This window comes from Saimiri boliviensis, chromosome 17 (genome assembly GCF_048565385.1).
Source record: "Saimiri boliviensis isolate mSaiBol1 chromosome 17, mSaiBol1.pri, whole genome shotgun sequence".
NCBI classification, from domain to species: domain Eukaryota; kingdom Metazoa; phylum Chordata; class Mammalia; order Primates; family Cebidae; genus Saimiri; species Saimiri boliviensis.
Genome location: NC_133465.1, coordinates 67,563,244 through 67,578,657, shown reverse-complemented (window position 1 = coordinate 67,578,657; position 15,414 = coordinate 67,563,244). Strand labels below are relative to the sequence as shown.

General features: G+C 43.0%; 1 protein-coding gene across 6 annotated transcripts in view; it reads right to left on the bottom strand.

Moving 5' to 3' along the window:
- TNRC6C (trinucleotide repeat containing adaptor 6C) overlaps positions 1-15,414 on the bottom strand; it is a 146,628-nt gene that overhangs the window by 51,007 nt on the left and 80,207 nt on the right. For all 6 annotated transcript variants that reach the window (XM_074389014.1, XM_074389010.1, XM_074389012.1 and 3 more), the window contains exon 5: positions 4,869-7,469. In XM_074389014.1, coding sequence (XP_074245115.1) covers positions 4,869-7,469 — 2,601 coding nt within the window. The remainder of the gene's footprint in view (positions 1-4,868; positions 7,470-15,414) is intronic.

Sequence of the window (15,414 nt, the reverse complement as noted above, 5' to 3'; positions counted from 1 at the left end):
TGATCAAAAATTTAAAACCCAAACTCTGATGTAAGTGAAAATTCTATAAATTCAGCATAGGCCAATGGCAAAATTACATAAAACCTAAAAACACCAACTTGAAAAACAGAAACTTTACGAGGCAGTCACAAGTGGAAGGCTTTTTGTCTGGGAATCCCAGTAGCTACTGAAAGCTATGCAAGGCATCCAAGCCAGTGGGCAGCACGGCCTGGCAGATGCTGAGATTGCTGCTGCCCTTGCTGCCCCTGAATGGCCAGAAGGCACAGTCCCCAGAAAGGAATGCCACTCCCGTATGCTGTCACCTCTATGAAGGGAACTGGTACGGAATTGTGTCTGCTACTTCTATAGGCTCAAAGAATCGCTTGGTCTGACAAGCTTGGAGAGTGAAAGACCATGATTACTCGTAATTCTTAAGGGTGATGAACTTCACGCTCACCGCCAAAGAAGGCATGGTTGATGCCCGAAACTTAAAACACCACAGGTAATACAGCGCAGGAATAATAGTGCAGCCACTTTACACCAGTGGTAGAAAAAGAGATTAACATTATAAATGAAAAAAATAAACAAGTAACCTCATCGTATGTGGTCTAATACGCTAAACTCGGCATAGTTTCAGCATATGAGCTTACTTCTACAAGGAAAAAAGTTTGTGTAACTTGTTTATCTCTGTTAATTGGTAAAACTAGATTCATAGCTGCTCCTATAATATTGCTACAACTACAAAGAGCACAGGCATGCAGAAGCTCCAAGAGCTGCAGCATAAAAGGAGTATACAAATACTCACTCTGTTAAGCTGTAGCAGTTACAGCACATTTTTCTTCTTTATATTTGGTAATAATACATGCCATTTGTTTTAAAAAACCTGTAAATATTTTCCATATAAGAGAATTATTTTGGCCCTTTTAATTGAACAAGAATGCTTTTCTCAGTGAAGCTCCCATTTTTGGCTATTAAAAACCAGTTAAAAGTAGTTCCTGGGCCAGGCACAGTGGCTCATGCCTGCAATCCCAGCACTTCAGGAACCCGAGGTGGGTGGATCACTCGAGGTCAGGAGTTCAAGACCAACCTGGCCAACATAGTGAAACCCAGTCTCCACTAAAAATACAAAAATCAGCTGGGCGTGGTGGTGCGTGCTTGCAATCCCAGCTACTAGTGAGGCTGAGGCAAGAGAATCACTTGAACCTGGGAGGTGGAGGCTGTAGTGAGCTGAGATTGAGCCACTGCACTCCAGCCCAGGCAACAGAGTGAGACTCTGCCTTAAAAAAAAAAAAGCATAGTTTCTGGCCAGGCATGATGGCTCACACCTGTGATCCCAACACTTTGGGAGGCCAAAGTGAGAGGATGGCTTGGCAACACAGCAAGACTCTGTCTCTAAAAGAGAAAGTTTCTAAGGATAACATATCAAAGGAGAGAAATCCCCCAACAAATATAATGTGGTTCTAACCTCTGTAGGGTGTCATGGATGTAATATTTTAGAAATATCAGCAATCGGGTCATGGTATATATTACGTATCTGAGACTTCACCATCTCCCTTCCACATACGTGCCCTTGGAGAGCTACTTAATCTCCTAGATCTCGTTTGTGAAATGAGGCCCAAAGAGCTGTAAAAATTCAATGAGATGATGTATAAAAATGCTCCACATGGGACTGCCAAGCATGGCCAGACCACACTTATTGCAAGACTTCAGTGCCAGGCACAGGACTCTCTTAGCTTGAGCTCTTCCAGGAGTCTCTGAGCAGGAGAGGACACTCAAATTGTGACCTAGGAGGAAGAGTATGGGACTATTCACTATGGGTGGATGCGACATACTAGCCATTTAAAAACAGTCATGGGCTGCATAATGACATTTCAGTCAACTGACTGTGTATATGACAACGTCCCCTAAGATTATATATAATGGAGCTGAAAAACTCCCATCACCTAGTGACGCTGTACCCATCACAGTGTAGCGCAATGCATTCCTCGGGTGTTTGTGGTGATGCTCGTGTAAACAGCCTACTGTGCGGCCAGCCGCAGCGAGGTCTAGCACACCCAACTGATGATGCTAACCAAAGTCTACGTTACTGGTTTATGTCTTTACTATACTCGTTATTGCATCTCCAATGGGACAAGGTGTGGAGGTGGACGACAGTGACAGTGAAGATCCCGACCCTGTGTAGGCCTAGGCTAATGTGTTTGTGTCTTAGTTAACAAAAAAAGTTTAAAAGGAACAACAAAAAAATCTCACAGAGTAAGTACATAAAAAATACTTTTGTATCGCTGTACAATGTGTTTGTGTTTTAAGCTAAGTGTTATTGAAGCAAAAGTATCTTTTAATCTTTTAATAAGTGTAGCGTGGCTTAAGTGCAGTGTTCACAAAGTCTACAGCAGTGCACATTAACACCCTAGGCCTTCACATTCACTCACCGTCACTCACTCACTGACCTACCCAGCGCCACTTCCAGTCCTGCAAGCTCCACTCGTGGTAAGTGCCCTACACAGGTGTGTCATTTTTAACCTTTTAGATCATATTTTTAATACCCTCTTTTCATATTTAGATACATAAATACTTAAGCATTGTGCTACAACTGCCTACAGTATTCAGAAACATGCTGCGCAGGTTTGCAGCCTAAGAGCAATTTGTACCATACAGCCTAGGTGAGCAGGAGGCTGCATCATCTACGTTTGTGTAACTATGCTTTATAATGTTAACACAATGCTGAAATTGTCTGATGACACATTTCTTAGAATATATCACCGTTAAGCAATGTTGACCGTATTAATTCTGTTCTTGGAGCCCTTTTTTTTTTTTTTTTTTTAAAAAAAAAGAAATGGGGACTCACGATGTTGCCCAGGTAGGCTTTGAATCCCTGGGCTCAAGCCATCCTCCCACCTCAGCCTCCCAAGTAACTGGGATTATAGGCGGGGGCTCTCAGATCACTTTTCTGCATACCTTTACTATAATGCTAATTAAAGCCTATTAAATTTGATATTACTGGTCTGTCCCACTAGAAGGGATTTTCAAATGAAGGGATTTGAAAAATAATCTTATTTTTCAAATCCCTTCATTTTCTTTCTTCCTGCTTCTCCTTATTGCCCCAAGTACTCTATAAAATATAAGTGCCTAGAAATGTTAGTCATATGTTAGTAAAAAATTGAAAATGCAAATTCAAGTACCCCAAGGAACCAGCCAGTTAACGTAGACAGGCCCAGTGTAAGAACAGCAGCACAAGCCTGATGAAGCTTAACGGCCACTGATCAAAAGCCTCAATGCTGGGAACCGTCAGGGGCGCTTCGGAGTGTGGCCTCATATGGAGAGAACACACAGGCCCTTACGAAGGCAGAGGCTCTGACTGACTGCTGCCATGTGAATCCAATGTGTTAGACTTTTCAGGTTTCCAAAGGAAGCCAGCAATCTAGAATTTAATATAAAACATTTGCATTTAAAAAATGCCGATTCACAGAATAAATGTACGCCAAAAAGGCACACTTGTGGGACTAGGTGCAGCCCATGGACCACCAGTTTCTGACGTCCAGTTTAGTGACACTGACGTGTTAGACGGAGGCTAAAACTGTCTTGAGATCCGTCAAGGACTCTGACGCGGCAGCCTCAGAGGTACAAGTGAGCCACCAGGAGTCTGCAAGGCGGCTAGAGGGCCCAGCTGGTGGGCCGACGGAGGTCCTCTAGAGCAGTCACATTTGAATTAATGCAGCAAGTAGGACATTCTATTGAATGCTTACGACGAATACCAAAAAGGTTCCCAAATGTCCAGGCTACCCTACACACGACGGTGACCCACCCCGACTCCACTGGCCCCCAGTGTGCAGACCCCGTGGGCTGTTTCCTCCCTTGCGCCATCACCGCCCGATACTAGGGATACGCTTGAATTCCTTACTAGATCTACACTCTACCATGGCAGGGTTTTGACTGTTTTGCTCCCTGCAGTTTCCCCAGCTACTAAAGCACAGCCTAGCACATGGCAGGCCCTAATAAATTCACTGTGTATGGTGATCTCTGGGCCCTGACATTGCCCAGGAACCCTCCAAGGGCCCCAGTCAGTTCTCTGTTCCTGTTCTCTAAATGGGCGAATGCACGCTCCTGTTCCTAGCTGGCCCTCTTCCCCTCCGGGCTGGTATCCATCACATTCCCAGAGAGAAAAGAACCCCAGCAGGTGGCCTTGACCCTCTGGCCATGACAGCCTGGCCCACCTGTGCAGCACTCTTTCCAGCTCCTTGCTTCACAAGATGGAGGAAGGGCCCTTGTCCTACTGCACGCAGGGATCTCCTCCCTCTTCATCCATTCTCATCTCTACTTGTTCCTATCTAACAGCTTTGAAACATGCTCATGACTCTGTCACCTTAAATCTCTCTACTCGTGACTTTGACCCTCTGGCTGAGAACTGGTCCTCCATATCTGGCACTTTTTATCATCTCCACTGGACACATCAGGCTCTGTGCCTACTGCTGTGCTCATGGGCATGTCGGTGAATTGGCACAGTCATCTGCCAACTTGCCCCAGCTCTGAACTGTGTCTATCTCATCTTCTTTGCTCCTACATCCAAATGGTTATGAAATCTTGCGGTCATGCACTGTCATTGCTTTCAAATCCATCTCCGTCTCCACCCCAGGCCACCGCCACCACCACCAAAACATTCATTTCATGTCCTACTGAATATGCTTCATATATTTTTTCTCGGATAGAAAACTACCAAAGGGTGCTGCTTTGCTTGCTCTCACTGGCTACTCTTTAAATATTGTAGGGTGATAGGGAACTTAAATTATTTTAATGCTATCTGCTATAAAAACACTATCTGAGAGTATTCATGAATATATAATGAGAATACGCTATTTTTTTAGTCGCAAAGGAATATTCAATACCTTCCATACCTGGACCGAGCAATGGTGATCGATTCAGCTGAGCACTGGCCTGGTGCGGTGGCGGCGTCTCCACCCTGTGTGTGGTGTTGCTCGTGGTAGTGGTGGTGGTGGTGGTATTGGTCGTGGTACTGCTCTGGATGACCGGGTTGTTTCTATCCCACATGTTTACAGTTTTATTGTTATAGTTGCTTGGGTCCCCCCAAGCTGAGGTACCATCATCAATTTCCATTTTGCGGCGAATGGACGGTGGAGAGGGTTCTTCCCAGCCAGTTGCCTCGCTGCTGTCCTTCTGTTTGACTGGTACTGGGCCCCCGATCCACCCTGTTCCTGTCTGTTTCACAGAAGCAGCTCCTCCCCAGTTACTCACATTGTTGTCTTGGGGTTTGTTAGCCCAGTTTTGTTGGGGGCCGGGTTTTAAAGTCTCCCCCCAATTTGTACCTGGATTGACCTTTGTATTTGTGCTGCTGCCCCAGCCGCTGGTCCCAGATCTCGTGGTGTCATTCCAAGCAGACCCTGATCTATTACTATCAGCATCCCATCCAGATCCATTTTTTTTCCCATCCGCCAAGTGTGCCAGGACAGACGATGAATCTGCCCAGTCTCCCCCTCCTGCACTCCAGGCTGGATTTGATCTTTGTCCATCTCCCCAGTGTTGGGCTTTGGGCTTTGGAGGCTCACCCCAGGTGGGTGACTTGTCCTCCTGATTTGCAGCCCCACTCCAAGCGTGGCCGCTCTTAGCAGCAGCAGCAGCACTAACAGCAGTAGAGCTTATCGAGTCCCCCCAAACCCCTGGGCCGCTTGGCGCTTTGTTGTTGCTGTCCCCCCAACCTGTGCTTGCTGGCACAGCGGCAGGTGGCGCACTGACCCACCCAGATACTGAAGAGGTATTTGTACTGTTCATGATGGACCCATCGTTCTTCCCCCCTGAGTTTGAAGGCTGAGTAGCTGCACAACCCCAGGCCTCTGTCCCATTATCATTTTTCCTTTCAGACCTAGGGGATTCTTCAAATTCCCAGGCAGTGTTTTGCTTTACAGGAGTCTGTCCCCAACCAGTATTAGACAGAACTCTTGGGTCAAGATCATTCCTTGGCAACTGGATATGCCCTTGGTCTAAAATCCCTTTATCTCGCCTTCGGCCTTCTCCTGTTCCTTCCCTCCCAGTGCTTCCTTCACTGTGGTTGCCAGAACCATCGCTACTTCCTTCACTTGCTGTAGTTCCAGAAGATGCAGCTTTGGCCCAGGAGTTCATGTGTTCACCGCTAGGCTGCACGGTAGGGTTCTGGCTGGTGGCACTAGGACTTTCCCACCCTGTTGATCCTTTCCCATTGATGTCACTATTGGAATGCTGGTTTGGGGGCTTTCCCCATTCTCCATTCACACCATTAGAGGTGCTTCGGCTGGGGTGGCCCCAAGCTCCTGAATGGATATTACCAACGCCATTGTTGCCACTGCCCCTTCCCCAAGCAAGTATTCCAGGACCAGCAGGAGGTCCTGAATCCCAAGCATTTCCTCCATTTCCTTCCTTTTGCACAGCACTGCTGGATCCATTTTGTTTAGCACTTAATGCTGAGTTCACAGTGTCTCCATTCCCCTGACTGAACCCAGAATTACCATTTCCTGTGGCAGGGTTACCTGGGGACAATCCCCACACAGAATTGCTTATTCCTTCAGCACTGCCCCCACTGACTTGAGAAACTGATGATCCATTAGCACCAGGAAGGCCTTGCAGGTGGGGCGGGATGATGGCCCCCATACCAACAGCCATGCCCCAGTTTGGCAGTCCATCTGTCTGCATTGCATTGATAGGGTTGGGTGAAGAGTTCATGGGGTTAGTGTTATTTGGTCCATCAGTGTTAAGGTTCTGAGGTTGTACGCTGAAAGACACATTCTGAGAAGTGGACGTTTGTGGTTCTGTGCTCTCTTGCGGCAGCAAGTTTCCCCAAGCACCTAAAGTGCCTGTTGGGTTCCCATTCTGGTTGCCCATATTTTGACCTATGGCACTGACTGGACTGCAAATACTGGAAGGGCTGCCTGTCGCCACGGTTCCTTCATGTCCAAGTACAGGCCAGGCAGCTGGGTTGGCATTAGGATTAAGGTTAAGATTAATGCCAGCATTGGAGTTGGAAGCACCCCAGCAATTCTGACTTCTCCCATCTCCAATCATGGTGTCCATTTTTCCATCCCCACCACTGATAGAGCAGTGAGCCAGGCCAGAGCTGGAGCCTGTGGCTACACCCCACACTCTGGCTGCACTTCCATTACTGTTCGCTCCTCCTGCTCCAAGGGCACTCTGATTAGAAGGGCTTTGGACGAGTGCGCCATTGGTGCCATTATTGCCATCTGTCTTCTTGGTATGTCCAGTGAAGTTGCCCTGGGCACTCCCTGTAGCCATGCTACTGTTCTCTGAGCCGCAGTTGGAGGCAGAGTCAGTGTCTGTAGTACATTCTGAGGCAGATTCAGTCTCTGTTCCTGTGATGGAAGGCCACGCCTCCTTGTCAGTCCTATCTATTATCACTTTATCCCAGCTGCAGCTGGCTTCGCTTCTGTAAGTAGGCTGCTGTCCCCAGTGGGAATTTTCATAATGATCTGCCAATCCACTATGACTGAGATCTGAAAAAGATGAAACAAAATTCAAAATTAGATTTTCTACCCATTTGTCAATGACTCAACTGTTAACTAGTCTTTGGGGAAGCTCTTTATTTCGAGTCTTCAAATCTGAATGACAAACACTAAAAAATGACTTAAAGAAAAAAGCTGTTTGTCTTCTTCCATTTTAAAAAGTGTTCATGTTTCTAAAATCATATCAATTCCTACCACTACACCATACTATTATTCCCCTTGGAGAATACTCACAATGCACATTAGCACATAAGGATCTCTGAAAGCATCTGCAGGAAAGGCAGCTCTGAAAGACACGTGACTTTGCAACTCCTATAACCATACAGACTGCGAAACGCTGGCAATGACAGTAAGTTCATATGGAGTTTTGAACAAAACTTGTAGTTCTCTTTAAGACCTCTAATTACAGTATTATATAGAGGCAGAACACGGCTTTCAGCAGAAACAAATTGTAAAGTGCACCGCAGAAAGCATAACAGAACCAATATTTGGGGTGGGGGAAGTGGTGACGGAAGGAAAGGGAGACCAGACAGGAGACGGTGCTATCTTACGTTTATCAAGAATACTAAGGATGAGAAAGGTTTAATTAGATTTATGCTACTTTAACTGATCTCATCTGCAATTTAGTTTATCACTGTCTCCTGTGCATTAAATTAAAAAATCTGCAACTCAAGGACATGGCTTAAAAAAAAAGAAAAAAGAAGAAAAAGATTCTCGGCCCTACAGGTGGGATCCTCTGGGTCTCCAAGGATTCCCTCACTCCTGGTTTTCTGTTTCTTTAGAGCCTTTTCTTTGGCGATCCCTAGAATAACTTCACATGCTATCTTCTTACAGTATTTATATGACTCTTTGGGTCCTCTGAAAGAATCCACTGTTTGGGATCTGCATATTATTTCTTATGACTTTAATAATTATGTGAGTATTTCCAACATTGCAATCAAACTTATATTCCAATCAACGTTTCGGCAGACTTTTAAAGTATCTATCAATCAAAAATAAAGTAAAAGAAATGTTAAAAAAATTTAACCTAAACAAACAACTCACATATATGATTTAGAAATCTCAGGTGAGTTTCTTTAAATACTATTATATACAATTAAATTGCAATAAAACATTTTCTTATCTTTTAGAATATTTTAATTATGTTCTCTTCAAATGTATTTTAACAAGAAAAATATTATGGACAGTTAGAACATGAATTTGCCAAATAAATTATCTTTTAAAGTTCGATAGAGCTAAAGGAAAAAAAGCATACATGTAAAAAATCATCATTATCATTAGAAAGACCATACTAAAGCTAATATCGACATAAGAGAGATTTTTATTGCCTGACTTAAGAGCAATGTAATGAATTTAGAATGATGCTCTGGGTGATTTCAAGGAAGGTACATAATTCCAGGTGAAAACTACAAACGAAAATGAAGACAGGCAACAGAATTTTTTTTTTTTTTCTGAGACAGAGTCTTGCTCTGTCACCTAGGCTGGGGTGCAGTGGCCTAATCTCCGCTCACTACGACCTCTACCTCCTGTGTTCAAGAGATTCCCCCTGCCTCAGCCTCCAGAGTAGTTGGGATTACAGGTTATGTGCCACTACACTTGGTTAATTTTTTGTATTTCTAGTAGAGATGGGGTTTCACCATGTTGGGCAGGCTGGTCTGGAACTCCTGAGCTCAGGTGATCCACCTGCAACAGCCTCCCAACTGGGATTACAGGCATGAACTATTGTGCCTGGCCAACAGAAAACTTTAAATACTGAAACTGTTATAAAATGACTAGGTTCTTCTCACTGCCAAATATTAGGGGTTGGCTCTATAACCCTGGTTTATGACAATCTGGTTTCGAACATACTCTAAATACTAATACAATAACTAAAGAGATAAATGAGCCATTCCTCATTTAACACAGAAAGTAAAATAAAGTTAACATACTAAGATTATGGCTGGTTGCCAGCAAATATTGTCACATTTCATTTTACCATCTGTTTGGCTTCCCTCAGGGACAGGTTGTGCCATAAGGCAGATTGCCTCCTGACTAGGATGGCACTCACTGCAACCTACACCCAGAAAGCAGGAGGTTAACAACCTGGCTGACCAATGTATTCTTTTCCATATGTGAGGTGTCATTTGAATACACAGTATTGTTGGTTCCATTCCACAAGTCACATTGTGAAAGAATCTGCCCTTTGTTAATGGTCTGCTTTGACGACTTGAGGATTTCGCAGCCCCCAGTTTGACAGGTTCACACTCAGTTATATGACAGGTTTGAAGGAAGCAGAGCATTACAAGCTGGTGGCTAATAAATGCTGTGGGACAACAGTCTCGCCACATGAAATGAAAGTAAATCCCTTATATAATATACAAAAACACATTCTAGATAAAGACCTAATTAGGAAAAGCAAAACTTCTTAAAGCTTATTAAGGAAAGAAATATAGGAGACCATCTCTATAATCTTGGACATTGTATCTTCTTATAAAAGACATAAAATACCTAAGACATAAACAGGTGATAAATTCAACTATGCTAACATTACAAACATCTATATAACAAAAGATAGCACATAATGGAAACTAAAAACACAAGCCACAAGCCACAGGCAGGGAGAAGATACAACAGATAATGTATGGTTATCAGATTAAAGAATTCCTGGCTGGGCATTGTGGCTCTCGCCTGTAATCCCAGCACTTTGGGAGGCCGAGGGGTGGATCTCTGGAGGTCAGGAGTTTGAGACCAGCCTGGCCAACCTGGTGAAACCCCATCTCGACTACAAATAAAAAAATTAGCTGGGCGTGGTGGTGCATGCCTGTAACCCCAGCTACTCAGGAGGCTGAGGCAGGAGAATCACTTGAATCCAGGAGCTAGAGGTTGCAGTGAGGTGAGATCACGCCACTGCACTCCAGCTTGGGTGACAGCAAAACTCCATCTCAAAAAAAAAAAAAAAAAAAAAGAAAAAGAAAAAGAGACTTAGCCTGACAATTATTTATTTCATTTTTCTTCATATAGCACAAAAAATACAAAAATCAGCCAGGCACGGTGGCATGTGCCTGTAATCTCAGCTACTTGGGAGGCCGAGGCAGAAGAATCGCTTGAACCCGGGAGGCAGAGGTTGCAGTGAGCTGTGATCACACCACTGTACTCCAGCCTGGGCAACAGAACGAGATTCCATCTCAAAAGGAAAAAATCAATCCTAAAAATCAGTAAGAAAAAGGCCAACATCCCAACCAGAAATGGGAAAAGGATAGGAACAGGCAATTTAGAAAAGAGAAAACTCATATAGCCATTGACATATATGAAACAATAATCAACCTTATTAGCAATCAAGAAATGTACTTTCATGTCACATTCTAGATGAAAATGACATAACACAACAATTTGTGAACTGTGGTTCCCTCTGCGGGTGGGATGGGGACACCTATAACATTTCTAAAACAGAGAGCTCTGAAGCAAATATGACATCATATTATGTTAAGTCTCTACTGTGAATAGTTATATTATTTTCTGTATAGTTTCTATTTAAAAAATATTTTTAAAATTTTCAATTGTCATGCTTAAATGTGATACAAATGAGGTGGCACAGAAGTCTTATTAAAAACCCATTTGATCCCTGAACTGTCTCCTTTTTTTTCGTTTTGAGAGGGAGTTTTGCTCTGTCACCCAGGCTGGAGTGCAATGGCATGATCTCTGCTCACCACAACCTCTGCCTTACGGGTTCAAGTGATTCTCCTGCCTCAGCTTCTTGAGGAAGCTGGAATTACAGGCACATGCCACCATACCTGGCCAATTTTTTGTATTTTTAGTAGAGAGAGGGTTTCACCATGTTGGTCAGGGTGGTCTTGAACTCCTGACCTCATGATCCACTTGCCTCAGCCTCCTAAAGTGCTGGGATTACAGCGTGAGCCACTGCGCCTTAGCGTCCAGCCTAAGTGTCTAAAATTTCTGAAGGTGAGTTCCTTGAGGGCATGGCAAATAATCTTTTGTTTTCCATTCAAAATGCTTGCCACATGTAGGCAAACAATATATGTCTCCTAGGCAAACAAAACCATAAATGCATAGTGCTACAATCTGAGTTCTAGCTAAAGTCATCAATTAGCTGCACTTGCACAGCCCAGATTGCTTTGAACAAGCATGTCTGTCTTCTGAGGGAACCACTTCCACCACAATGATAACGCCTCCTACTCAGACATTCCTAGATCTATACCCTTGAGGTATAGATCTCAACTATGCCACAACAAAGTAACCACCAATGGGGCAATGCTGGCAGGAAGCAAAGTCAGTTCTACAAAGGCCAAAATCCATCTGCAATAGCTGAAGTGCCATAAGGATGGCCATATAGAATGCCATAAGGATGAAGTCATGCCTCTTGAATTTACATACTGGGTATTTCTAGAACCTTTTCCATTAAAACACAAGAAACAAAACTTCTCTCTGAATATCCCTGACCAAGCACCCTCATGTCTTGACTAGATTACTGTAAATAACTTTCCCATAGGTCTCTTCCCATGCCCCCTCCTGCCCCATCCCCAGCAACATGCTCAACGCTGTGTACAGTGCTCTTTTCCAACTGAATGCCCAGTGAATCACCAATGGCTGGTTCTCTTTTTAGGCCGCTCAAATCATTCTTTCCCTTGCTCTGTGCTCCAGCCAGTTCCTTGAGGTGCCATCTGTGTCCCGCCCTCCCAAAGACAGGGCTGTTAAAGGTGCCATCCCCTGCCTGGGCTCAATGTCTATTCTTTTTTCCTATCTCAAATCCATGGACACTTAATTTGGGAAGTTTTCATTCCCCAGTTAGGCCTCGCTCCTAACATTCGTTTTAACAGTCTTCCTTTCAAGTCACTGAGACCAACCCGGTGGCCAACAATTTCTGTCAAGGGCCTGAGAGCCAAACTACTTTAGGCTTTGTGGCCCATATAGTCTCTGTCACAGCTACTCAGTTCTGCCACTATGGAACAAAACCAGAATGAGTTTGGCTATATGCCAACAAAACTTTATTTATAACAATAGGTGATGGGCCAGATATGGCTCCTGGGCCCAGAAGTTGCCAGCCCGACTGACACAGTAACTATGACTGAGTGCTTCCTATGTGCAGCCACTGTGCCGGGGACACAGCCAGAACAAGCCCAACGACTTCTTTCTCTAATGGAGCACACATCCTAGTGTGAGTTATTATGTGACTGGAGGGTTCTCCCTCTAGGCTGTAAACACCATGAAGGCAACGGGTGACTATTTTGGTCCTATTTTTTTTATTGCCAGTGTTCAGCAGAGTATCTGACAGAGAAGCAGCAGTAAATAAGCATCCACTGAAGGAATGAATTAATAATTTTTATCAATACTTGAAAGCAGTTTGCTAGTAATAGAAATGATGCTTAAATTTTCAGTCTTGAAGGTAATGTTAAGATTAAGCTTAGGTTGCCATGTTGACTAGCAACCAACCCAACTGAAGTTATTTGCAAAGACACTGAGTTATCCATTCAGAAAAATTAGTACAAGAGGAACTGACAGTTCAAAATATTTTTTAGTCAGAAAAAATTACAACTGAGACCATGAATCTATGTTGAAAACATAGTGCTGCCTTTGGTAATGAGTTATACTACCTCACTCCTAGTTATATACCCAAAAGAAAGGAAATCAGTACACTGAAGAGAGAGCTTCGACGTTTGCTGCAGCACTACTCGCAACAACCAAGATTTGGAAGCAACTTATGTGTCCATAAACAGATGAACAAAGAAAACATGGCACAATGGAATACTATTCAGCCATAAAAAGAATAAAATCCTGTCATTTGCAACAACAGAGATGGAACTGGAAGTCATTATGCTAATTAAAACAAGCCAGGCACAGGAAGACAAGCTTTGCATGTTCTCACTTATTTGTGGGAGCTAAACGGAGATGGGGTAGAAGGACAGTTACCAGAGGCTGGGAAGGGTAGTTGGGGAGTGAGGAGTGGGGAGAAGTGGAGATGATTAATGGGTACAAAAAATAATCAGAAAGAATAAGACCTAGTAATTACTAGTGTAACAGGCTGACTATAGCTAAAAATAATTTCACTGTACATTTAAAAATATATAAAAGGGTATAATGGAATTATTTGTAACATAATGGATAAATGCTTGAGGTGATGCATACCCCATTTACCCTGATGTGATTATTACACATTGCATACCTGTATCAAAATTATCTCCTGTAACCCATAAAAATACCTACATATACCTTCTATGTACCCACAAAGATAAAAAATATATATAAAAAAATATAAGTTTTACCATATAAGTCAATTTGGAACAATGCTATCTTACCTAAAAAGAAACCAACCGTCTCTCCGTAGCCTCCTTGTGCTTCCTGGGATAAGCAGTGGCCTCGGGGCCACCTTGTGGCTGGCGCATCTTCCGTCACAGGAGAGGAGCAGGGAGTGCGCCCAGCCCAGCCCAGCCCACCGAAACTTCAGGCTACAGCTGCTGACAGTCCATGTTTGGCTACCATTATGAGACATATTGCTATTCTTTTTTCTTTTTCGTATTTTAGCTGCTCTCTTGCTCCTTCTTGGTTTATCCATCTCATCAAATGACCTGGCTCCCCCAAAATTAATTTTATTGAAAATTCAATGCAGGTTTGTGGGGGGAAAAAGCACCAACCACTTACAAGCTCTCTTTTGAAGGGCAGGCTTAGGGATCGCTCTGAAAATCATAAATACAAACCCAAGCCAGGGACTGTATTGCATACTGAGCTAATTAAAATACGCTTTTAGTTCTAGTCTATCAAATCTCTGAATGTCTCTTCTAATCAGAATACTAGGATTTATTCCCAAAATGAAAATGTAGTCTAAAAGATTAAACTTGGTTAAAAAAATTTATGAAATGACTTTTATGAGCAGCCATCTTGAAATGAATACAAATTCTGAAATGAACCAAGATTAAATTCTCTTACAGGTCTTTGAGACTCTCCTGCTCAGCACATGAGCTTTCAAAGGCTAAAATCCACACACGTGAACACACCACGTCTGAAGAGAGTTTACAGATGAAAGTCCTCATATTCATAAGACATCATATACCTTATACCATTTTGCAGTCTGAAGTATTTCCAGACATATTGGCTTAACTGAACCTTACAAACAATGTCAGTTTTACAGATGAAGAAACAGGCTCAGAGAGGCCAAGGGAAGTGGCCAGGGTTTGTAACTCATAAGCAGTAAGAAATGAACTGAAATCTGGGTTTTCAGAATACAATCTAGTATTTTTTCCCACCACACCATTCTATTATCAAATAATTTTTCCCCTAAAAAAAGCCTTAAAAAGAAAAAAGAATGGAAGCTCCTGTATAATGTTAAATTCTATTTTCTTCTGCTGTTTAAGTGGTTTACACAGCCTATAAATAGGTGTCTATAAAAATCTAAGCAACATAACTGTCTTAAGTGATTAAATTAAAAAGGATTACATAATAGCATGGTTGAAAGAGAGAAGCTTTCCTTTGTCTTTAAATTTCAAAATGTCACCATATAAAGATAAAATTTTCCCAGGAAAGTATTTAAGGAAGAGCTTTCAAAAGCTACAGAAAGCAAAATTTTAATTAGGTATCAGATTAATCGGATAGGAAAGTGTGGACAAGATTTACTCAGAGGTGTGCAGAACACTTCACTGGTCCTGACGCTGACAAAGAGTAAATGCGTTCATTCTTTATCATCACAGTCCTTTTAACCGAAATAATACAATATAGATTATAAAAACGAATTCTCAATGCTTGCAACAGTTGACAATATGTTTACTAAGGCTTACTGATACCAAATCCTTCGCTGCTTGGTTTTCAGGGGTAGGATAAATGCTACAACTGCTTTCAGTTTTTGAAAACCAAAGATGCCTCCCCCTCCACTGCATTCACTGGGAGTAAAGATCTCAGGGAGAAAGTACTTTGAATTCAAAATTCCATTGCTGGACAGATTCCCAAACAT